This window comes from Poecilia mexicana, unplaced genomic scaffold, assembly GCF_051168715.1.
Source record: "Poecilia mexicana isolate PSO_F unplaced genomic scaffold, ASM5116871v1 scaffold_10, whole genome shotgun sequence".
Lineage (NCBI taxonomy): Eukaryota > Metazoa > Chordata > Actinopteri > Cyprinodontiformes > Poeciliidae > Poecilia > Poecilia mexicana.
This window is the reverse complement of record NW_028263379.1, coordinates 25,504,078-25,529,644: the sequence shown is the minus strand read 5'-3', so window position 1 is coordinate 25,529,644 and position 25,567 is coordinate 25,504,078. Positions and strand designations below refer to the sequence as shown.

General features: G+C 42.1%; 1 protein-coding gene across 1 annotated transcript; it reads left to right on the top strand.

Moving 5' to 3' along the window:
* Positions 1-34: 34 nt before the first annotated feature.
* adam19b (ADAM metallopeptidase domain 19b) lies at positions 35-23,848 on the top strand. Its single transcript, XM_014993637.2, has 23 exons — positions 35-1,959; positions 2,156-2,268; positions 2,397-2,467; positions 11,673-11,751; positions 11,971-12,047; positions 14,262-14,463; positions 14,813-14,878; positions 15,219-15,290; positions 15,391-15,557; positions 16,286-16,370; positions 16,504-16,643; positions 16,762-16,939; positions 17,045-17,134; positions 17,322-17,517; positions 19,358-19,466; positions 19,540-19,762; positions 19,956-20,033; positions 21,312-21,420; positions 21,543-21,666; positions 21,784-21,874; positions 21,959-22,309; positions 22,412-22,512; positions 22,807-23,848. The coding sequence occupies exons 1-23, from the start codon at positions 1,854-1,856 to the stop codon at positions 22,811-22,813; spliced, it is 2,835 nt and encodes a 944-aa protein (XP_014849123.2). The 5' UTR covers positions 35-1,853; the 3' UTR covers positions 22,814-23,848.
* The last annotated feature ends 1,719 nt before the right edge of the window (positions 23,849-25,567 follow it).

Genomic DNA, 25,567 nt, shown 5'->3' with positions numbered 1-25,567 from the left:
ATTCAGGGGCATGCATGTCTTGCCTTCCTTCCCGCATAGGGTTACTTCTCTAAAAATATACCCTCATACGATATCATGAATGGCATTCAAAATACTACCAACGCCTGATCGCTCTGCACGTCTAACATCACCACTACGCTCTGACGGAACGGCTCCTTTGCAGTGCAAACTACAAATCGGAGTTAATCTTGCAGAAAGCGAAGAGTTTTGTAAAAGAAAAACAAATAAAAATCCTAGTATGTAGAGGAAAAAAGGGGAGAGGGGAGTAGAAATGATCCAGACTACAACAGGGGAAAAAAATAGCCGTTTATTGGAGCCAAGGCACCCATGAAGAGGCGTGAGTGGATTCAGTGGTGTGCGCTGTCATCAGGGCTAAGAATACCTCCCCACACCCTGCATTAACTCTACCCCTCTGACATGCGCTGCGTGGCATATCACACTTCCAGCGGCCGACCCAGAATGAGCGGCTGCTGGCAGCCTGGGGAGTTCGAAGCCTTTACTGTATTCTGTTACTGTAGCTCACGCAACGGGAAGCGAACCGTCTCGTTGATCACTAGATGCTAATTCGGTCAAAAAGGATCATTTGCTGTAACGAGATAAAAATCGGGAGCCGGCTGTGTGTCCATTTGCTGTGACTGGTGGCTCTGTGTGTGTGTGTGTGTGTGTGCAGACAATGACTGGACACATGGTCACATAGACCAGAGGAAACCCTAGAAACTAGAGCATGTTGAGACGAGTGAGCCTGTTATTTAAAGGTGGCATGGATATGCCGTGCTTAACCATAATCCCCTTGTGCTGCTGTCGTGGAAAGAAGAGGATCGCTTCTATTTAAGTTCAGCTTTTCACTTTTTTTTATTTTCTTTTTTTAGTTCTGAGCTTGGATGGCGACAGATTTGCTGGCAGCATTTGCTTTTACACCAGGTTTGAGGGGTCAAAAATTTTTATAAGTTAAATATGTTTTAAGGCCCAGATTTGTGAAAAACGTATGGTTGGTGTAATAAAATTGATTCCATCTTGTTTTAAAAACTTTGTTCTTTAGAGCCAGTTTGTCCATTTTACTAGTTGATGTAATCAGATGTATACAACTTGGAATTATATACTTTGTTAAAGAATGAAATAATTTAGCGTGTTAGAGTAGTCTCAGAATGGAAACAATTCAGCAGATCTAATGTATCGTCTGTATGGGGAGTCAAACATTTTCGTTTTGTTTTCTCCGTGCTGTACAGATTTTAGGCTTATTCCACATAACAGAAGCCCAATTCCACATCACGAAAGTAATTTTTTGGTCGGGCCTGGGGCTATGAACCTAAACTCTAATTAGTTATATGACTGGCCACGCAAAAACAAACAAATAAATATAAAAGGATTCCTGAAAAACTAAAGAAAACCAGACCAACCTCAAGACCTGCTGTGTGAACGCAGCCATAGTTCGCTTATACCTCTGGCCGACTTAGCCGAAATGCGAATCCAAATGCGGCATTTGAAATACCAATAATTAACCACGACGTTTTACTTTTGGGGGGCGCGGGGGAGGAAATCAACTGTGGTAATTAGTTTTATTTTCAGCCAGCTTCATGTCTACAGCGGACATTTTCCGCCGTACCTCTACATCCTTTCATCACATCCTGGGTTTGCCTTTCGACAGATCAATGTGCGTGGTGAGATGGGAGGGGTTTTGGAAATGACAGAAATGTTCTCTCTCCGCTTTGCTGCTGAAGCATCCCATTAATACTGCGCGCAGCGGCGGCTTATCGCGATGTCTCACTGGCGACGCTCTCTCCATCGGATGTGAAACACCGAGGCTGCTCTCTGGTCGGTTCTGTATCGGTGGGCTCGGTTGTTTTATCAGTAGAATGCGTCCCCCTCCTGTCGGTTCCGTGCGGGTCTCTCTGTGTCTCTGCCTTACGGTTTTTCTGCACCGAGTCTCTGCTGCTGGCTCTGAAGAAGCTGCTTATAAGGGTGAGGCGGTTTGTTTTAGGGGGCTTTTTTTTTTCTTTTTTTTTTTTTTTGCACGTTGGGGGATTCTTTTCCAGCGCATTTTCCTCTTCAGGATGTGGTGTCAAAATATGCATTTGTTGGAGTTTGTTTTTAATTAAATAGACGAGAATGCAGCGTTGTCCTGTTTATCCCCAATTCTTTTGTTATTCCCCTGCAGGAGAAAACAATCAGAACAGATTGAAAGGCGTCCTCGAACATATCCAGAGTTATGAGGTTACCTCTCCCGTGTGGCTGCATCCTCGTAGACACATCAGATCTGCCAACAAAGAGGTGTGTGTGTGTGAGAGAGAGAGAGAAATGTTGATATTTACCCAAGTAACAAAACAGCTGAGATTTGTTCTCATGTGAAGCCAGTGTGCGTTGCTATGGCTGAATCTCATCTGTTTCGTGTTTTCCAGCATCCGGCAGAGGTCCAGGTTCTGATCTCAGCCGAGGGCCAGCAGCTCAGAATACACCTGGAAAAAAACGAGTGAGTGAAGATACAGCATCTTTTTTTTCTTTCTTTTTTTTTTTTTTTTTTACATTGGAGACATAAACTTTAGTATATTATATTGAGATTTTTGGTAACACTTTATTTGAAGGGGTGTGCATAAGACTAATATGACACTGTCAAAAACATGACATAACACCTGCCATGAACATAAAGAAGTCTTTATGAATGTTTCTGATAGTTGTCATGAAGTGTCATTCGGTAAATAATGACACTTTTAATGCAAAGTTGCTCTAAAAGTTGCATTGAAAGTCCATTAAAAATGCCAACTTTGCATTAAATTATCATAATTTACAAAATCATGCAAAGTTGGCTCACACCCTTTCAAATAAAGTGTTACCAGATTTTTTGGTGGCAGGCCAAAGTGTTAGATGATGTGCAAATTTATTTTACGAATCAAGATTTATGCCAGAAAACTTGCTAAGTGGTTGGGCGCTAGGGCAGTCATTCATCCAGCAGCCCCGTCGTGTTTTTGAGTTAGACAGGAAATTTGAAAATATCACTTTATAATTATGTGTTATTGAAAGATTGGAAGATTAACACCTGATCAACAACTATAAAGTCTTAAAAAAATGCAAATATTAAAAAAAAATAAGCCATGCTTACCCTGCAGGGGGAACAAGTAAAGCCTGGTTTACTCGAATGCCCGTAAATAAAATCCAGTCTACAACAAATTCCAGAAGTCATCAAATTAGTTTAATACAGTCCAAACATGAATAATGGATGATAACTGACAGAGCACTATAATTCATTCATTCATCTAAAAATGCAAAGAGTAGGCACAATTGGCTGTTTGCCGAGATGGTGACCTTGGAAGAGCTGCAGAAACTCACAGCTCAGGAGGGAGAATCTAGTGCGCTTTCCCCAAAAGAGTGGCAAGAAGAAACTCACTGGTGACTGAAAGCCATAAAAACTCCTTTTACGGTTTGCCACAAGCCACATGGTCAGCTGGTCAGATTGTTTAAATTAAACGTTTTGGGCTACATTCGATGTGCTAGTGTGCGGTAGAGAACCTACACTGTGCATCACCGTGAATCCACAGGGTGAAACATGGTGGCAACATCATGCGGTGGGGAGGCTTTTCTTTCTTAGGGGCGAATAAGTCGGGTTCAACGATGTTATTTGATCCAAGGTAAAAGGAATGGAGTCAGAGGTATTTTCTCCACTGCGTCTTCATCTGGGTTGTAGCCTGTTTAAGCCCAGATCAGCCTTCTGTTGCATCTTTGATTTATTACCCCTGCAGCTAATTTGCTCCACATTTATTTTGTAAGAGTGAAACTTTCTCTAAGTAACCCTAACGACAACCCAAGTACCACCAGTGGCACTTGAGAACCATAGGATTACGGCATCTCAGTCATCAGCGGGCCGACCTGCTTGCCCTTGTTTGTTTGACCAGATGTTAGCTGTGACATGGACGCGTTCACAAGGTCAGCGCCCCCGGCGGTGGGTGATGATGAGGGGGGCAAAGAGGGGGAAGGGGGGCGGGTGGTGGTGGACGACAGACACCCGATCCGTCCGCCTTGAGCTAACAGGAAGTGAGATTGTGCCTCTCCAGCGAACATCCTGCAATCTGATGTAGCGGTTCCTGTCCACTAACAATGAGACGATGGCAGAGCGAGAGCCAAGTGTCTTGCCCCTCTTTAATAGAAAGTTTGCAGGGTAGGTCTGCGTTTTTTACGATAAACGAGCTGAGGTTTTATCACTTGGATTGGAGCCAGCAGACAAGTGGACAGCAGAGCCTTAATGAACGTCAGCCACGGAGTCTGCTTCTGCCCTCGAGTGTATTCCTCATTTGGATTCTCACAGAGCCGCGTCTCCAGCGAGTCTGGATGAACGTTCCTCCCTTACCCACCCGCCCCGAGGGATTTTCCCCTCCGCTCCGTCGACCCGGCAGGTGGTCTCACTGTTGGGGCCCCCCTCCCACCTCCCTCTGGGAGAAGGGATTTTCATCAATCACAACCTGTCCGACCATGTGTGGTCAGAAGACAGAGCGGGGAACGATGACTGATGAGGCGACGGGCGTGAGGTTTTGACATAGATTAGATAAAACTTGTACAGTGTGTTTCTCAGAACAGGATGGAGAAGGTGTTAATATATTCAAGAAATGATTACAAGCTGTTCCAAAGAAGAGGAAATACGACCTTTTTCTTGCAAAGATAAAACAGCATTTTGAAATCCTTCTTGTGCAATTTTCCTCTGTTCTGGGCCAGGAAACGATCTGAACATTTCAAGACATCCAGTTAGGTTTTGTCCTGATATATTTTTGCGTGTTCATAATAGCTCGAATGCTGCACTTCACTTAGAGACTGCACTTGCTTCATTACACAAACATATTTAACAAAATTTACGCTCATCATAACTTCTAACACTTAATTGGATCCTTGAGAGTTTTATGGTGTCTTGCAGCCCATCTGCCTGGCATGCAGATTTGCATTTAGTGCACTTTCACAGCGTAGCTTGCCAGCCCAGGCTGTTAGGCACCACGAGTCATCATTTTTACAACTTTTCTTTTTTAATTATGTTTGGGTTTGGAGCTTACTGTCTCCATCTCTGTAACAGCAAAATCTGTTGCTCAAATTTGACCTTACAAAGTTTTTTTTCTAAGTATTTATTCAGAGAATAGGAGGAAGTTGAGAGAAATGTTGTCTAAGAAGTGTTGCTTGAAGACCCATTAAACCGGCACCTTTCCCAGGGATTTAAAAGCGCTTTTTGCTGATTCCAGGCTGCTGAGTCTCACCATAGTGGGGCCTTGAAGATCTTTTAAGTTAATGCTAAAAATGTGGTGATGTAGAAAGAAAGCTGAAATACTCCAGCAGCATTGATAGTTGAGTGTTATCGTCTACAGTTGGTTTGAGCATGAAGACAAAAGGAGTCACAGATCCACCATTTTATAATGAATGTTTACAGTTTGTAACGTGATCTAAGGAGAACAGCAAATGTTTTCTACTGAGAGGGAAAAAAATAACAAGTAAACACTTTATGCTCACAAACAACTCCCCAGTTGTTTCTCTTCAATCCAAGATTCCAGTTCCTCGGTCCTTTTGACAAAACTTGCTTCCAGCAAATAGACCTTGTTTTTTTTGGCACCGTCATCAGTTTGCTTTGTCATGGCTCATGCATGTTGGATATCCTAGCTCCAATATATATGGTGATATTTGGTCTTTAAATAAATATTTATTATTCATATCTGACTAATCTTTGCTGTTGGACAAAAGGCTTTTGAGGTGAAGAAAACCAACACTGATACTGCTGTTTACTAAAATATTGTGCTCCAATAATTCCAGTCTTTTTTTTTTTACCCTTAATTGACAATATGTAGTTACTTTGAAACCAAAAATAGTTTCCTTTGTGTCATTTCAAACCAGTTTTCGCATTCTTCTTTGACTTTTGACGTCAACACGGTATTTCTGGAATACTCAGACCATCCCATCTCCCACCAACAACAAAACTCACTTGACTCCTCTTCCTTCCTCGTTCTGGTGCTTCGCTAGAACTCCAGCAAATCACCCTCACCACATCTAGGTGCCTAAATGCATTGAGTGCTACAATAGTTCCTGTTCAAGTTCCTACAGAACAATTCTGATGCTTTCTGGAAAGACCCTGTTTTTTGTTTTTCACCCTTTAATTTTAGCACTAGTATTATGTTCCCCCCATCGCAAATCATTGTTTCACCCCTTTGTTTCCCAATAAAGACTCCCAAAGTACTTTTGATTCGTTTCTAGTGCTGAGACACAAATGGCTGTGAGACTAAAAGCTTGGCCGGGGAAGACTGCAGTTTGTGTCGGAGGGGGAAGATTAATGATTTTTCAGGAGCAGCCAGATGAAACGCTGCCAGTAAATACATGCCATGGTAGTATCCTGGCTGCATCTCTGTATCCTCTCTGCACCCAAAACTGTGCTACAAGGTCAGCAGATATATGGGAAACCCAAAGCAGCTGTGGAACGATCTCGATGTCATCCTTTTTATTTGTCTCTTGTGATGCTCCAAGGCTATCGTTCTCCAGCTGTCCTTCTTTTCTCCCGGCTTTACCTCATCTGTTCTTTAGCCAATCGCAGCAACAAAACGTGAAGGAAAACATAGACATTAGTGTTTGTCGGCATTGGTTTTCTTTGTGGCCGGAGTCCAAACCTAATCCATTTCTGTCCTTCCCAGTCATTCTTCTGTGTGTGTGTGTGTGTGTGTGTGTCTGCATGAGCTTTTATCTAAATGAAAGGCCACGGCGCACTTGCGTCGGGCTGATTCGGTTAAGAGCAAGGCGAGGACCAGAGAGTGCAGGCTGACTCAGAGTGCAGGAAAGGTAATGCAACTACACAGCGAGATGGAGAGGAAGCGGTGTGAAAGGGCGTGTCATGGACCGGAGGGTTGAGCAAGGATGAGCTGAGAGGAAAAGTGTGACAGTTGGGGTCGGTTTGGGCGTGAGTTATATCTCTCTGGTTCAGACAGGACCCGTGTGGATACTACCTCTTCCTCCACTGCCTGACTTTCTCTATTCTTCAGCTTAGTGCCCTTCCTGCACATCATTAAGTGCATGAACCTGAATGTCGCACTCCCTAAGGAAACGCGGCCATTGTCTCTCCTCTTTGCTCTTTTCCTCCTCCTTCAGTCCGCCCTTATCTTGTCCCGTCCTCCACTGACCAGCTCGGAAACCGGAGTTTTCTCACCTCGCCTCACGCTCCCGCGGGGCTCCAGTGTAAATAAACGAGCCCGGCAGCGAGGCTTAGGGAGTCGGCGGCCACACGCAGACAGATGACATCCGCAAGCTAACTTTTACAGACTCAGCACCACGAGAGAAAGCAAAGACGGTTGATCCGACGGAGTGGTGAAAACAGATGCGGGATGTCATCTTTTTTTTTCGCCATCCTCCCTGTTCAGAATCCTTTGCAGAAATGTAGTTTTTCTTTTTTGCTCTGCGTCAGCCATCTTTCTCCTGACCCCCTACCTCCGTGCAGTGATGTCATCTGATACTATGAGAGAATGCAACCCTCTGACCCTGTTGCATTACCCCCCCTCGCTCCACAACCCTGTCCCCACCCGTCACTATCTCCAAAGTACATTAGCATTACTCCCCCACTCCGTCTTTCTCCTGCCAATGTTGAACCGGCTCTTTGTTTCAGCTTCATTTGCTGGACAGCCCAGACTCCAGCAACATTGCTGTGCTAAATCACAGCATCTGTCCAAGCGCTGGAAGGCATCCAGACGTCGTTGGCCAGCACATAGGACTTTTACAGTCTCACTTTGAAAGCCCTCGTGGTATTTACTGGAATGCAAATAAGCTAAAGGCTTTAGGTTTTTCTAAAGTCAATGGGATGCGTTTTAGGCTGATTGGCTCAAACTTGGCAGTGGAATGAGGTTCGCGGCGCCTGGCCATGCTTAGCTGTGCTGCTCCTAAAGTGTTTCATCCCTCGCAAATTTATTTTTCACATTTTATCATGGTTCAAACTTCTGTTTGTTTTAGTGGGATTTTATGTGCTAGATCAGTACAGTGAAGTGCATAGATACTAAGTGAAAGGACAATTAGCTGTTTTTATTTTTTGTCTTATCACACGTACAAGCCAGGATTTCTACTTATTCATATTAATAAGATATGTAAGATCAAAGGAGGATTTTATGTGTTAACACCAATTTGTAACCACATGAATATACTTTGATCAAAATCCCTGTTTTGGCATTACTGTGGCAACATTATGCCTCTGTTGGTTTTCTGTTTTGGTTAAATGAGCTTATCTTTACAAATCAGAATTATATTCTTAAACTCATCTGGCAGTGTTTGATACGTTTGTGAATATGGCTTTGTAAAATTAGTAAAATTGACCTTGTGCTTTTGGAGCGCACATGGTTGTTGAAAAGGAAAACAGTTTCTGTCACGCAGGTTTCTCGCCTCTGTTTATTCCAGTTTTTAATCACTAGTTGACGCCTCCCATCTGTCAGGAAATACTGAGACAAAATGAAACTGCGTTAATCACATCCTCTGTGGTTTAGTGTGGCACTTTTACCTACTCTATTTAAGATACCAGTTAAATGAATTAATCTATGTCACATCTCCTACTGATGATAAGAATGAGCATGCCAACCATTCTGGTATGCAAATGACCATAAAGATAATGGAATATGTTATATGTGCAGCTTTGATTGGATACATTGTTTAATAAATTCTGCCAAACACCCTAAAGAACCGACAGGAGCTGCACCAGGGTGTAACAAATGTGTTGCTGGCGGTAGAGACTAGTTGTATAATTTCATAGATGGTGTGTTTTGACTATGTGTCACGCCGGGGCAGGTTATATAGCCATCAGTCTGCTAGTGTACACAAACGGTTATCCCCAAGGATTGGTATGTCAGAGTGGTTTTGCTCAGGCACAGAGCTGCTGATTGGCGTGTGAACAGAAGCAAGAATGGAGACGGAGTCATTTGTTTCTTTTTCAGACGACATAATTGCCCTTCATATAGAAGAGCTGCGAAGTAGCAGCAGAGCGAAGTTGAGTTTGTCGTTCATTCGGTCTCTGAAAACCGCAGAGTCTTAAAGATAACCCGAGATCATGACGGGAATCTGAGTTCAAGAGGCTGCAAAACTAAAGGAAGGCCAGATGAGGTCAGGAGGTCAAATCCAAACACTGTGGGGGTTGCCCTGTTTGCGATGACACTGACTGATCAGTTTTAAATCCTCTATGTGGGACATGTGTGTAATTTTAGAGCCTCCTCTTTCTCTGTGGATGATGAAGTAGTCGTTTCTGTCTGTGACTTGCTTTGTTGAAGATTGCATCAACAGGCTGTCATTGTCTCAAGTGGCTGGCCTCCCTCAGGGCGTCTGACGGGGGACGGAAAAGACTTCCCTTCATTTGTCCCAATCACGCTTTAGAGAAACAGATATTTTGGGAGATCTGCTCACTTGCGTCCTTGTGAGATGCAATTTGTATGATATGCATTGTATGTAAAGCAAGCAGTGTGCTAATTTAGCAAATATACATATACGGCAGGAAACGAGAGGACACAGATCAAAGATGTCTGAATTTAGCTATTGAAGTGGTCAGCCATTTTTAAGTGGTGTTTGGAAATGTTCATGGTAAACCATCAGACACTGTGGCCTGAGTTGACTAATACTGTGCTAATGTTCTCAGCTCATTGTATAGATTATCAGACTTGTTGATAATTCTTTAGCACAGTTACTCCTCTGTTAGCAGCACCAGTTGACAGAAAGGTACTTCTTAGCACTTTATACATTCAAACACTGTAACACCGCAGTCCCTAAAAGACGTTGTACTGATCTGAATACATTGTTTACCCTATGATATACAAATGTTTACCAATGCATCATCGTCACTACATCTTACGTAGAAGCCATATTGGAGGTTGAGGTTAGGTTGGAGATGGAACTCAATCGGGAAAAGTTTTAGCAGTTATTCCCTCATTCAGAAGTGAGTTATTGATGTAGTGTCTGAATTTCAAATGGAATTAAACATTCCTCAAATGGTGCAGTAAACGCGAAGCACTTGTACAATAGATTGGTTGAAATGACCAGTTATGACAAGCAGCCTGAGCTTTCATAGCAATGCCATGCTAATGCTAATTCGGCTGAATTTATTAGCCTTATGTGCATTCGTACACTGTAGAGACACATTGTCTAACATTGGTTTTCCAATAAGTACCGTATTTTTCGGTACTTTTTTCCCTCGTTTTGAATCATGCAGCTTGTAGCCCGGTGCGGCTTTTCTGTGGATTTTTCTTCAACCACCAGGGGGCTCTTTAGCAGGAAGTGAATCATTGGAAGTCAAAATTGTAAATCAAAGAAGAAAGTGCTAATTTTCATTTAGAACAACATGCTAGCAGCAGGCACGACGGAGAAATGTTTTCAAACTCATACCCCCTCATCATGGAACCCACATGAGAGGAGATACCAGCTGCATATAGCCCGGTGCGGCTTGTAAGTTTTGTTGTTGTTGTTGTTGTTTCACTTTGTGGGTGCGGCTTATAGTGAGGTGCGCTCTATAGTCCGGAAAATACAGTAGATACAAACAGGTTATAAGTGCAGCTACAAGCTTAGCTTGGAGTTTGAACTTAAAAGAAGCCCCGGTATTTCAATTGAATTACAACTTCAGAGAGATCTATAGTTGCTTAGCTTTTAGCAACGCTAAAGCTCAGAATGCTAGCTAACATTTGGTTTGTGTTAGTGAAAGGACATTTAATTTCCAAAGTCAGTTGTTTGATTAATTAAGCTAACTTCACCCGGTGTTTAAAACAACATCAATGTTGTCTTCCAGCTTTTGTGCTGCAGCACGAAACAGATACTGAATATTAAAAAAATAAAACTAGAATACCTAATGCATTTCAGTCAAATTGGTCTGGGTCACGGCTGTCGCTCGATTTGGTAAATGCATCTTTCATTCTAATCGGAATTTGCTGGACTAATGATTAAAGGATTCTAAGTTCAATCTTAGGGGAGAAAAATACACTTGCAGAGGCAGAGCAAAAGAAAACCATCTGCAGGGCAGACAAAGTTTATGAATGAAAACAGGAAGGATGGATTGAGACACAGTTGGACGGAGCACTACAGGAAAAGAAGCATCAATGCTGGTCTGAGTCCAAAGGCCCTTGCTGAAACACACACAAACACACACGCACGCACGCGCACGCACGCACACACACACACACACACACACACGGAGATGGAGGATAAGACAAATGTAAGGCTTTACCCAAAGCAATGTTTTTTCAATGTCCAGACATCCATGCAACCTCCACTGATTTATCAGCCTCTGCGGTGGAGTCAGACTTGTTTAGCAATTGAGAAATGTTTTTATTGTAGAAAAAAATACATCTGGAACATGGGGAGCTAACTTCGTCCACAAAATGCTTTTTCACCATTGAGTTACACAATCCGGGCAGCAGGTGAAGGATTTCAGGAAAACATATATATAGATTTATTTAAACACTCATGACATCTTTTTTGTGCTTTACTATCTCAGATTTGCTTAAGAAAATCGTTAAAGCACTTTGGTTCAGTGAGGTTATCTCCCAGAATGAATAGTTTACGAGATTGAGATGCAATGTTCTCTTTCACTATCTTCGTTCCTTCAGCTGTTGCTTGTTAACTATCGCCCACGGTTCACGTTCACCCTTGAGATCTCTATATGTTTTGCTGCTCTGTGTCTCCAATGTTTACGTCCTCTTTGTGCTGACTGCCTCCAGACAGCTGCTGGCCCCTGGGTATCAGGAAATCTGGTACAGCCCTGATGGAGCTCGCCGGTCCGCTTCTCCTGCCAGCACCGTGAGTCTAAAGAAACAGTTTTATGCTCCTAAATCACACAGCAAAAAAACGTTACAGCGCATTTCTGAGAAAAAAAAAAAGGAAGATTCGATGTGAACCTGAGGAAATCAAGTGAAAATCAGCGTCGGTGTTAAATGCAAGAATGTTTCTTTCTGAAAATACAAGAACGTTACATTGAAAACAGAAAGCTGAGGGTTGAAATGAGACTTTGTTTTTCAGGAAAATTGTTTCTACCATGGCGAAGTTCTGGGCATTGAAGGCTCCAGTGTTGCTGTCAGCACTTGTTCAGGGATCAGGTAAAGAAAACCAACGTTTATTCACAGACTTTTATTTACTCGTGCATTGAACTCACAAAGCAGACTGCAGTAAATATATAGATTCACTCTCAAAGGCCGGGCTTTACAGCTTTGATGAAGGAGCAGAAATATTCATTAAATCTAGCAGATGGGAGTTTTTTAATTTATTTTGTTGTAGCAGGTTGGTGTAGTTTTCAGTTATATGACTTACTCACAAAACAGAAATTATTTTATCTTTTTTTTTTTCAGATGTTTAGTTCCTTGTCCACCCTAAAGTACCTGCATAATGCACTTTAAATGAAGGCACAAGCAGACTCTGGTTTGTCTGAATTTAGCAGGTATACTTTTGAATGTTCGCCTATTTTTTTTTTTACGAGTGTTATAATAAGAGTTCATAGAATCAAATGTTAAAAAAAAAACAAACTCTTCAGCCCTTAGAGAGAAGGACATGTCGTCAGATTCGAGGCTGACAGAAAAAACATGTCAGTATCTGTTAATCTATTACCTGTAATTGATTAGGTTCTGCTGTGATAATGTTTGAGTATTCTAACTATAGATGTGCCATCATCGTATCTTGATGATGAAAACTTTTACAATCACCTTTTTTTTTTCTTTTTTTTTTTTTTTTTTTACAGATATGCATCTCAGTAAATTAAAATAGAGTTGCAAAAAAACTTAGTTTTTATATGCATTTATTTTATTTGGAGTGATATTTTTGAAGCATCTATTAAGAGTGTGGCTTACAGTTAATTTTTCTAGTCTTTAAATTTTATACTGTTTTATATTAAAATTTTAGGGTTGGTTTTTTTATCATTGATTTGAGATGTTCCACCTTGATTTTAGGATTTTACGAATCAGCGTTGTGGATTCCCACAGTGGTGTGAAAATCCACCTCTTTTCTTTTCCCCCAGTGATCAGACTGACTAATCATTCAAAAGTAGAAAATGTCTATTTTACTGCTTTTTGGAATCATGAAACTCAAACTGAAATGAACCTGTAGTGTCTAAATGGAGTCTGGATGAAACACTGAACAGATACCCCAGTCCTTATTTGTCAAGTGCAAGAGTTACAGATTTTGAAATAGAGCTGATCTAAACAAATCCAGATGCCAAACTAAAGCTGTGAAGCTGCGCTACTCCTCTCTCTGAAAATCAGGAGCCTATTTCAGTACTGTATACATTTGTGTCTTGTGGAACTTAAAAATGTAACTACTAAGAAAGTAGTTTAAATTTTTTTTTTCTCTGTATTTAAATTTCCACAAACTATAAAAACCACAGGTTGAAAAATAGAGTCTTGACAAGTTTGGTGATTCTGAATGAGAACCATGTAGGACCCGCGTACATAGATAACGACAAATGTCTAACGTTGACAACAAAACTGAGAGTACTCAATATATAAATCAATATGAACATATTTGGTATGCAAGAGGGGACATTTCTGAGAAGCTTGTCTGTGAACTGAATAATTGTGCTGCAAAAAAAAAGAAAAAAAAAAAGAAAACACTGCGCAAACACTTATACTGTGATAATGTTGGGGCCAAACGCTTATGCAGTGCGTCTAATCTCTCATGCAGTCCTTTGAGTCAGTAGGTTATTGGCTCTAAAATAGGTTCATCCAGTGCAGCTTAGCGTTTTGTTGTTGTTGTGTTTTTTTTTTTATCTCCTCCTACGGCTTCAGAGCTGCTGATGTTTCCCGCTGGAGGCCCTTACAGCCGAGGAGGAACCCTGCCACAAATCAAGTGTTTATGCTCGGCCGTACATCTGGAGGGAAAGCGAAGGAGTACATCTTCATGTCGATTCTTTTCAGGAATGCAAACAAATCAAAAGCGGGACGCCGATGTGTGGGCGCCCGACTTCAGCAGATGTTCTCTGCAGATGCGCGACCCTGCTGTTGTTGTACGCATTACTTATGCGGAGAAGCCGAGAGGATTGTGCTTCGGCTGCGTCGGTCCCAGCTGATCTTTATTTGTCAACAGCAGGAGGCATGCACCTCTCTGTCCTGACAACACGTAAAGTTGTCAAAGTGAAAGAAACCAAAATTAAATCTACTGGGGTTTTTTTTTTGTTTTTTTCCCCCCTATTTCAGCTGAAAACATATTACTTGTGAAAATGTAAAGCAGTAGAAAGAAATGGGTTTATTATTGGCACTCTTTCCAAATCAATGAAGCGAACTGATTTCCGTGATGATGTATGACTTTACGTGTCGTTTCCTCAGGGGACTGATCTCTCTGAACGAAACCGTGAGCTACCTAGTAGAGCCTCTTCCCGATTCCACCGGTGCCCGGCAGCATGCTGTCTTCAGAGCGGAGAGTCTCCGTCTGCCCGAGGGGAGCTGCACACATCACTATGGCGATGAGGAGCATCGGGGCGGGCTTAATGACTTCATCCGAGGAACGGCGTCTCCACGGATTGGGAGGGTGGGTTGCCATCTTGATGAGAACCAAAGCTTTAAAGTGGCTTTCATAAATGTTCCTAACCCTTAAACGTGTTCAGAACAACAAACTTTAACGTATTTTACTGAGAATATGCCAACGAAAAGTAGCTGACTCAGAGGAATGCAGACAAAGCAAAGAGGGACACTCGTTTAAGTTCTTCTGACCTGTTGCTGCCACCTCTAGAGATAAAGCTACTACTTTGTGCTGTGCTGACACGTAAAATTCTAATAAAGCAAGTGAAAGTTTGTGGTTACGATGTGACAAAATGTAAATAAAATGTTCAAGGGGTGTGTATGACACTGTTAACCCATTAAACCGTCTTTATATGCAGGAGAAAAGGGAGGTGATGCAGAACATGAAATATGTGGAGCTTCTGTTGGTTGCAGACAGAGCTGAGGTAAGGAAACAGGTTGGGAAATGTCCATATATGGTCGCATTTTATCAGATGCTAATTGTGGTTTTGCATCTTTAAACATAGGACTTAGAGAGGTATATGTGCAATTCACACATGTTTATTAATATATCAGTACATGATTAGATTATATATAAATTTCCATCTTACATGGTTGCTGTTACATTTTTAGTTGGTAAACATGAACTAATTAACACATTGCACCGACTATTTCTTTTTAGACACATCTCTGAGAAATTCCCCCTTTCATAACTAAGATGGATTTAATCAGAAAAGCAGCACATGCATCACTTGTGTGTTTATTGTGGTTCGTGTTGCGTTGCAGTTCGAGAGCCACGATAGGAGTTTGGACAAGACAAGACAGAAGCTACTGGGAGCAGCCAACTTGGTTGACAAGGTAGCGTCTCGTTTGAAACGTCATTAAACACACAAGATGTCGGGATTTAGATTCAGTGCACCTGTTTGTTGTCTTTCCCCCTCCCATCGACTTCCTGCAGTACTACAAGGCTTTGAATATCCGCGTGGCTTTAATCGGACTGGAGGTGTGGACCGACCAGGACAAGATCGTCGTGTCCGATAACCCGCACAGCACCTTGGCGGCGTTCCTGTCCTGGAGACGGAAGGAGCTGAAAAATCTCCCCAACGACAACGCTCAGCTCGTCACGTCGGTGTCTCTCGCCATATGATGAAACCTCATTGTTTTACGCTTCCCAAAAAGTCTTCATCTCTGTGCTTCCTTTAACTGCAACTTCTGTGCATTTTTGTCCATGGAGCACGCCACCCGTTGAACGTTTAGTGTGTATTTTATTTCAAATAATTCAAATGAAAAATGATCCGGAAGTAGCCAAAAGTTGACGGTAGAGTAAAAATAGGACAAGAAATCATATGAAGTGATATCCTAAATAGCTCCATAAAAATGTGATTCAGCTCAATTCAGTGATGTTACGGAAATATCCACAGACATGATGGTGTCTTATTTGTTGCTGAGCTGACTTTGTCTTTCACCACTGCTTCAAGGCTGTGGTCGGTCAGCTCTCTGATTTGACAAAAACCTTTAAAAACCCACAGGACGACTGAACTGCGTGGTTCGTACATCGCTTGGAAAAGTACCTCATGTCTCTTCAAGTGTTTTTCTTGTCCTGACTTCCTCCTTCGGGATCCCCCAGAAAACTGAGATGGAGGAGTCTAATTTTGACATGAAAGTCCTCAGTAGCTCACAGGATGTAAAAAAAAAAACAAAGTGACCGGCTCTACGTTGCTGCTTAGAACAGACAGTCCAGAGTTGGATAAATTATGTGATAGAAAATATATTTGACAACTCCTTGTACGTTCTCAGTCCAGTTGGTAAATATCTTGTGCAGAACCAGTTACTGATGGTGTTTTTGTGTGCAGGGGGATGTCATTCCAGGGCAGCACTATTGGCTTGGCGCCACTTAAAACCATGTGCTCTGAATACCAGTCGGGTGGCGTGAACACGGTAAGAGAGGAAAACAACAAAACCGCTACAATAATCCTAATTTCCAAAATACGACTCTGGCGTTCCACTTGCAGTTGCAACCACGTGTCCTTGTCGTTTAATGTGTAACCTTATGTCATATTTGAACGCTAAGGACCACTCGCCACAGTTTGTCGGGGTCGCCGCCACCATTGCACATGAGATGGGCCACAACTTTGGCATGAATCACGACAGAGATGGCTGCTGCCAGGCCAAGGCAGAAGACGGCGGCTGCATAATGGCCGCTGCCACCGGGTATGACGCAACACACTTGGAACATAACGTGAAATCAGGCTACATCATTTAGAAGGCAAATGGGAAAGGCAATTAATTTTGTACCTGGCGTATGGTTGGTGTCTCTTCCGTTCTGCAGGTCTCCGTTTCCCCGCGTGTTCAATCCCTGCAACCTGAAGGAACTCAAGACTTACCTGAACTCTGGAGGAGGCAAATGTCTCTTTAACCTGCCGAACATCGACTCGCTGTACGGAGGGCGGCGCTGCGGCAACGGCTACCTGGAGAGCGGAGAGGAATGTGACTGTGGGGAGGAAGAGGTCAGACGGGCTCTGTGTGAAGACACTTTTTCTTTTCCTTTCAGCGTTTTTTTTTTTTTTTTTTTTTGATTTTTGATATTTTACGCTGCTAAACGTCGTGAACAGGAATGCACCAGTCCATGCTGCAACGCCAACAACTGCACCCTTAAAGCTGGAGCCGAGTGTGCCCATGGAGTCTGCTGCCATAACTGTAAGGTATGCAGGGTTAGGTTAGGTGGCTGTTTATGGCAAGGTGTGAAAGAAAAGTATTTTTCACATTTTTTTTTAATAAATGTTAACAACCTCTTTTTTTTTTCTTTTTTTTTGATTGACCACTACTGTTATTAAGAAAGTCTGGCTTTCTTTGAATCATCTTATCTTCCCTCTGTGTCTCACTGTGAAGATAAAGAGCACAGGAGAGCTTTGCCGAGGCAAATCTGGGCTGTGCGATCTTCCTGAGTACTGCGACGGAAAGTCGGAGTCGTGTCCAGCTAATTTCTACTTGGCGGACGGTACATCTTGCGCACACGGGCGGGCCTACTGCTACACGGGCATGTGTCTAACTCTGGAGCAACAGTGTCAGTTCCTCTGGGGGGGAGGTGAGTAAACTGGACACATGTCATATGTGCACATTTGAATGTTTCACAATTTGAGAAAGTTTATTTAGATCCCATTGTAATAGTATTATGCACAGCCTTCTAAAGCATATAGGAAGCTTTGTCTGTTGTAACATACAGAGAAAGGGATCTTTGATCATCCCTACAGATCACACAGAATCATTTCTTATGATCCCTTCAAGTCATCATCATTTATGGCTGAAGTGGTTTTATCGCCACAATTTAGACTATTGCGCACCCAGCTGTGGCTTTTTCCTTGCTACAGGAGGCAAAATCCATTCTGAAGCCAGCAACTGGTCTGATTAATGATGGGTAGGCATGGTAACTAAGCAACCAGCACTGGCAAATGAGGAGGAGAATACTTAGTTGTGTTAGCTTCGGACAGGCTAACAACTAGGATGCCTAGGCTGGTCACAAACTAGATTGGCCATTTCCTCTGCAGATGCTGTAGGTTGGCTTTACTATACCGTATTCAGTTTTATGACAGAAACCACTAAGATTTTAATCAAAGATGTCCTTCTTTTTCTACGAGTCCATGACGCCGGTCACAAGTAAGGTTCTCAGTGGATTTGGTAGAGGAAAAGGCCCACAGTGTCTGCAGTTCTCCGGTGGGCATGAGTTTCCCACAAGCACGCCCCTTCTTTATGACCAGAGCCAGCTGGAGAGTTTGGCTCATGTTGGAAGGTTAAAGAAGAGTTGAGAAAACATCATTACAGAAAACGTGTTTGCATCACTCCTAAGCAACCAGTTGGCAAGTCAAGTAGGCAGAATCCAGTAGTTGTTTAGGAAAACTGGTGACCCAAAGTAGTTTGACAGCAGTGATTATTGGATATGTTTCTTTGTATTCCCTACCATCCTGCTGACAGGAAAAACTTGACTTGATTCCTTATCCAGCCTAATCGTTTCCCAACGTACAAATATCAGAGGACATCACACGTCTTTCCCATTTTGAAGAGGAATAAGTGAAAGTTGTCTGTGTCTCGTCTCATCTGTGCGTCAGGGAGACAAGGATTCATTACTGATTTAAAGTCCCTAAGATCAACCTATAAAGTTAAGCCCCTTGAAAACTTTTTTTTTTTTAATGTTTCTTCTCAGAAAGTGTCTCTCTCCGTGGATGGAAATTGTGCTTGGAAACATCTGCTCATTGCGGCGCACTTAAATTTAATGATATTTTTAAGTTCTTAAGGGATACTTTTGTATTTATTATAGCTAAAAAAGCCACTTTTCATATAGTAAAGTAGTTTTTCAGAGTCTTGTGTGTGGATGAAAATGATGACGCAGCAGTTTAGGCCAATAAAGATTCTGATAATCTTACTCATTCACATTCATTTCAAATACAAGCCAAGTGAGATATTTTTAGACAAAAGCACCCAATCTGTATTTTTTTTTAGATGCAGTCAGGTTATTATGGATTGGATCATTGGAGCAATCACTTTAATATCTAAATTGCCCTATTTTAAAACCATTTTAAAGCATCAGCTCTTAACTTTACAGTAGATGTTCGTTTCTCTGCTGGACATAATTACATAATTAATCAATTATTTCATTCTTTTTTTTTTTGTTATCCTATAAAACCTCCAAATATTGAGGCTCTTTAGGTGAAGTGAGCTGCTTCAATAATAATGTCCCCTAACCAGCCTCTGATGTCGTAACAGAGTCTTCCTAGAGAGTCTTTGATGCATCAAAGGAGTCGTATCAGAGGCAGTCGGGAGCCCATCTGGTCTTCATCAGGTGGTCGCTGATCACAGAGGGATGCGTGTGTGTTTGTGTGTGTTTTGTATTGCTATTGTGATCTTTTTCTTCTTCTTCTTCCAAACCACAGATGCGCGCCCATCCCCTGACGTGTGCTTTAAAGAAGTTAACAAAGCGGGGGACATGTACGGCAACTGCGGCAAAGACCAAGACGGAAAGTACAAGAGCTGCAGAGACAGGTGAAGACTCATTCAGGAAGTGCTCCTCTCGCGCTCCTTCGTCTAACGCACGTCTTTCGTCGCTGCTGTCCAGGGATGCGAAATGCGGGAAAATCCAGTGCTCTGCCTCTGCCGCCAAGCCCATCGAGAACAACGCGGTCCGCATAGAAACGACGGTCAAAGTGGACAGCAAGAGGACCGAGTACAAGTGCCTGGGGACGCACGTGCACAAGCTCGGCCAAGGGGACGAGGAGCCGCAGGGCGACACTCTGGACCCGGGTCTGGTCATGACGGGAACCAAGTGTGCTGATAACTCTGTGAGACGTGTGAAAATACGCTAAATGGGATTTCCAGAATTAGCAAAGTGTGAAATCCTCAGGCTTTGAAGTGTTTTCTTTTTAGCTTCTTCTTTTTCTTTCTTTCTTTTTTTTAACTGCATGACGATTGCGTTTTATTTTGCCACTTCTCTAATATTCTTCCTCACAGAACTCCTTTTTCCCCTCCCAACAGATCTGCTTTAACGGAGAGTGTCGCAATGCATCGTTCCTGAGAGCGGATGACTGCAACGCCAAGTGCCACGGACACGGAGTAGGTCCCAGCGTGTCGCAGTAGAAATGATGGATTTATTTGGCTGCCGGCCTGTAATTATGGAAAGTCTTTGGCAGCGGGGCCAGCAGAACTATTGAAATGATTTCCCTTTTAAAATACAGCGCGATGCTGTAGGAATTCTACTACTAATGCTAAAATCCTACTTAGAAAGACGCAGAAAATGAAGAGCCGTGTTGAGAGATATATGGAATCCCAATCATCGCTGCATTTTTGACGTGCCCAATAGCTGCAGTATTTGGTAGCGTCTAATTTTTAAGGTGCTATTGTAATGATAAAGTGAAATTAGGAAAATTTGGGTAAATCATTCTCGTTGGCGGGAAATTCAAGAATGAAATGGTAATTTCTGGTTTTCCTAATATCCTACTGCTTTAATTATGAGCAAAAACTAAGTAAAAGTGTCGAAGGTGAACCAGTTTATGGACTTGGGTGGGAGCTTGTTTCTTTTCTCCAAAATGTTACCAATGTTATGTACTGTTACCATAACGTAGTAGTTTAACGATTACTGAAAACTTTTCTACTATGACCTCTAAAAGGAGAATTTAGAGAGAAGGCAAAATGCACACCCTAAAAATGTTTTCCAATATGTATTTTTATTGTCACATTTGATTAGGTTTGAATCTTTAAAATGCTTCACAGGGAATATATCATTTTTCCAACTTCTCAGTCTTTTTCAGACATGTAACTTTTATATTTGACGTGTTCTAAGTTAAACAATGTTTGAAAAAAAAGCATGAAAGAAAGAAGCTAAAGCACCGGTAAGATCCCAGCTGTTTGGTGGGTGAGGAGAAATCCGCCTGGTTTACTTTCACAAGTTTCCCTGACTTGTTTGTTTTGGGAAAGTAGAAATACTCACTCCTTTTTTTATGTCGGCCACAAGCAGCTATGCACCCATTCGACACGTTTATTTATCTTTTTTGTTTTAAACAGTTGGCTGTCTTTGTTCTGCATTTTTAGAGAAAACCTCATCGTTTGTCCATGCCTGCCAGTTTTAGAGGTGTTTTTCTGAAGGCTCTTTTCATGTGATAATTCTGCTAGAACTAGCAATGCGCTCTGAAGAAACAACAGTAAAGCCAGTTGTGACTCACTTGTTTCACACGTTTAAGACGATAAGGGGTTCTGGCTGTAAAGCATGACTTGAGTCAACTTCAGATCTGATCGAAGGAATTTCGTCATTCTAAAAAGTTTGCACCTTTATCTGTGTTGGGAATAGAGGCTGACGTTTTCCCACGTTCATGTTTCACGTTTTCGTCTTTCCAGCTGTGCAACAACAACCATAACTGCCACTGCGACCCGGGCTGGGCTCCTCCTTGGTGCAACCAGAGTGGGTCTGGGGGGAGTTTGGACAGCGGACCTCCCAGGAATCCAGGTACAGAGCCCGGCTGAGGTTTTGCGTGTTGCCAGATTGTAAAACTTTATTACCAGTAAATTAAATCCTCCTCCTGTGCTGATTGTGTTTGTTTGCTCTCTGTTGTTGTACTCCAATAATAGGCATTCTGCTGCCACTGGTGCTTATTCTGGTTCTCCTCGTGGTTTTGGCTATTTTTGGACTTTGGTTCTGCTACAAACGTAGACTCGGTCCACTGAAGACCTTTCCTCCGTTGCCAGTGCCAAAGTATGTAACTTCACAACGATAAATACCAAAGATTTACAGCAACAACTGTTGATATCTGATGTTCCCTTCCGAGTTTTCTGTTGAATTTGTAGCCGCTGTGGTTGATTGGTCTTCTAGATGTTCAGAGGCAGCTGAAGGTAAACCCATGGAAACCGATTCTCACATCATCGGTCATGCCAACCCAACTTTCCTAGCGAAGCAGGATTTGGTAATTAAGAACATTCATGTGGATTTTGACGGAGATATGAGTGTGTGATTCGTTGAACTTTGTTGTTCTTTTTCATGCGAACAGTCTACCCCTCATCCGAGCCCGTCGTGCCCAGATAGGCCCAGGCAGGCGATCGTGCGGCCGGCGGTGAAGCCGCCGCCCATCCCCGCCTACACTGCTGAGCACAAAGACGTCAGAAAGAAGCCGCCGGCCCCCGTTCCACCTGCAGCTCGTCCTCCTCAGAAGCAAACATCTCCTCAGGGACACACCCAGCCTCTCTTTACAGCAGCTCAGGACGCTGGACAGAGACCCAGCCAGGCGTCCGCAACATTTCCAGGGCCTCCATCTTTACCTTCTCAAAACCCTAAAAGGCAGATGCGACCTGACCCCCCGAAGAGACCGCCGCCGCCCTGTCCAGTCAGCAGGCAGAGTGCGGTAAGCCCGTTTGTGTAAACATCAAAACTTAATTTTTGTAACACACAAAAGAAAACATATTTTTTCTGTTGTTTTTTTTTCCTTTTCTTTTTCTTAATTTAGGATCACCATATTGTTCATGTGAAAAGACTCCAGCCTGCAAATAAGGTGCTGCGAAGAAATGACGCTTTGGCTCCATCTGCTGGTCAGAAAATGCCAAACAGGTAAAGGTTTTTGAAAACAGCCTTGCAACAAGTAGTCATAATTCCTGAGCTCTTATATGATAAAACTGTTAGACCTCTAAGCTTCAACAAACTTCAGTTTGTTTCAGTTTTTTTGTGACAACATAAAGTAGTGCATAACTACAAATGCAGTGCAATTGTGCACTACATTTTTTAAATCTGAGACAAAATCCCAATATTAAAGCATTTGATGTTCCAGTAAAACTTAATGAGTTTGAACAGTAGTTTATGTGTTTGTTCATATCAGCTCCTTGTCTTTGCATCTCATCTTTCCAGAGTTTAAACTGGAAGCTCAGGAAGGAACTGGGACCACCTCTTGTATCCAGAACTGGACTGCCTTGTACTGTTTTTATTCCAATCTGCAGTACTGTGGATTATGCGAAATACTTGATCGCGTATTTTCACTTAAAGTGCACTGAGGTACTGCAGAATAGATCTAAAGCCTCACTAGCAGTTTGCAAACGAACGTGTCTGCTTCATCCACGTGAAACCGCCAGAGCTGTGAATTTTATTCTTTTTTTTTTCTTTTTTTTTATTATTTTTACTTGAGTGCGCTTGTTGTGGATGGAAAGTGTTTCAACTATTTATTCAAGAAGAGGAAAATAATGTTTACAGTTCAGCCTATGTACCAAACACGGTACTCCGAAGATCATCAACCCAGAATGTCTTATATTTAGAAAACATGTGACCTGTGAATGATGTTGGGTAATAAATGGCTTTTGGGTGATGACAGGATAACCGCAAAAATCTCACAAGCATGCTGTAAGTAGGATAAATGATCAATGTTAAGAAATGTAAAGGATGTTTAGCTTTATAGGTCTTTTTTAAATTTTAATTCTTTGTTGTTGTCATATTGTAGGTGTACATCAAAGAGTTGTAGGCCATTCCACAATAATCTAAATAATTATATCACCTATGAAACCTTTTTGAAGTCACTTTAAGGTACCTGTTTCATCCTAAATAACTCATTTTGACTCTGACAATCTGATTTTCTCTTTCTTTTTTCTGTGCACTTATAGTAGTAATTAAACTGAGCCATTCATATAGTCTACCAAAACCACAACAATGATTGTAATGATCACATGTGATTGTGTAAAAAGTTCAAAGAAAAACTAACAAATTTGGGGAAACTGCAGGCTGGGTCACGTTTTGAAATGTAATGTCGTTCGTCCAACTATTTTCTCAAAATTGTGGTAATGTTCACTGAAATCACTCTGTCAAATGGCATGACTTACCTTGTCACCAGACCTATGCAAATGGATGCAGCCGATGCATCTGAAACTGGACGTCAAATAAAAAAAAACAAAAAAAAAACAAATGTCTTTTTGTGTCAGTCTATGAAATACTTAAGAACATATTTTTGCAGTTTGTAAGCACAAACTTGTCGCTCGTTAAGTGGAAATCCTCCGGTCATAACCCTTCAACTAGTCTGTGTCAGTACTCTCAGTTAGCCTGCAGGGGTCCACACGCTGCCAGGTTTAAATGATTTCCCTCCCTGCTAAGTTTAGGTGGAAACGTTGAAATGCTGCTGCCCTTTAGATCTCTGCAGCCTTTACTGAGATGAAAGCTCTCTGATTTATTCTAATCAAAAGCCTGTTAAATACCAGAGGCCAGACCCCCTGAACTAACCGACCTCCAGCTCACAAATACTCCCTTCTTTTTTCTTTTTTTTAACTACACTAGCCGAAGAGCCTGGGGATTTTGCTCTTGGGGGGGCAAATGGAGGCAACGGCAACTGTGACTGAGGGGGAAGGTTTGACAAGCGGGGGAAAAAAAAGGTTTTATCGTGTGGCTTAATTGCAGCCAGCTTCTCCTGGTGAGCATAATTAGTGTGTCACTTCCAGTAGAGTTTCATTTATTAGAGATGATGATTGGCTGAGGGATAAAACACAGGGGTGAGACCCCCGCGTCCCCTCTCAGCAGGTTGGAGACGCGGCAAAGGGAGAATCTCACCTGCTGAAAGCCCCCCTGCCTCGTGTAATGACCCAATTAGGCTGGGCTTGTTTTTCTTGCTTGCAACATTGATTATCCTACAAGTGTTTTAGCGCCAGCTTTCTGCTAAGCTTTCAGTCCTCAATGGTCAATGTGTGCGCCACCTCGGATATAAACGTGTAAAGTTCATCCTATGTATGCTCCTTGAATCTCTGTTACAACTAAAAACAAAAGCATCTTCAATGTGTTGAGATTTTTTATGGTGGACAAACATAAATAAATGGAAGCAAACGTGCCCTGCAGCCACAGAGAGCCACAGCGACTTTGGAGGAGCTGCAGAGATCCACAGCTCAGTTAGGAGGACAACTACTGTCCGTGTTAAAAGGTCTGTCTAAAGTTTATCCCGAACCTGGAAGGGGAGCAGCTAATATGAGGAAAAACAATCTGGTCAGGTGAGACCTTCAGTGTAACTTTTCTGGGCCCGCTTCCAAAAACACTGAGTCCAGAACTAAACACTGCTTTTCAGAATGTGAAGAAATTAAAGGAGTGCTCACCTGTAGTTGTAAAAACACAAAACAAAAAAGTACTTTTGGTCTGGTTTCTGGTGAAAATATCTTAGTAGGACTGAAGTAAAACACAACTGACTCCTAAGCAAGATGTAGGATCTTGTTTTGAGCCAATATTTTCTTAATATTGGTGAAAAACTACTAGTTCCACTGACAGATTATTTCACTTATAACATGGGAAAAATGTCTTGTTATAAGTGAAATAATCAGCCAATAGAACTGGAACTTTTTCATCTATATTAAGGAATTATTTACTTAAAATAAGCTCCTATTGCTGATAAGTGACTTGTATGTTAGTTTTGTTTTATTTCAAGAATACTAAGATGTTTGCACGAGAAACTGGATCAAAATTACTTGGTAAAATTTTGTGTTTTTTTCAGTGACTGAACTCTATAATGCTACTGCTCCCATATCTGCAGGTTTGCAGAGTAGTAGTATCCTTATTGGTCTGGTGGAGCTCTGCATTATACTGAATGAAGAAAACATTTCAAACTGTGTCTGAGTGACAAAAGGATCAGAAATGACTTCTGCTGCTTTGC

Bases quoted from the DNA above. Each gene is read 5' to 3' on its own strand.
- adam19b (XM_014993637.2), top strand. From the start codon at position 1,854: ATGCGTCCCCCTCCTGTCGGTTCCGTGCGGGTCTCTCTGTGTCTCTGC. The intron at 14,464-14,812 runs GTGGGTTGCCAT...CTTTATATGCAG, and splicing joins CGTCTCCACGGATTGGGAGG to GAGAAAAGGGAGGTGATGCA. The intron at 20,034-21,311 runs GTAGGTCCCAGC...TCGTCTTTCCAG, and splicing joins CCAAGTGCCACGGACACGGA to CTGTGCAACAACAACCATAA.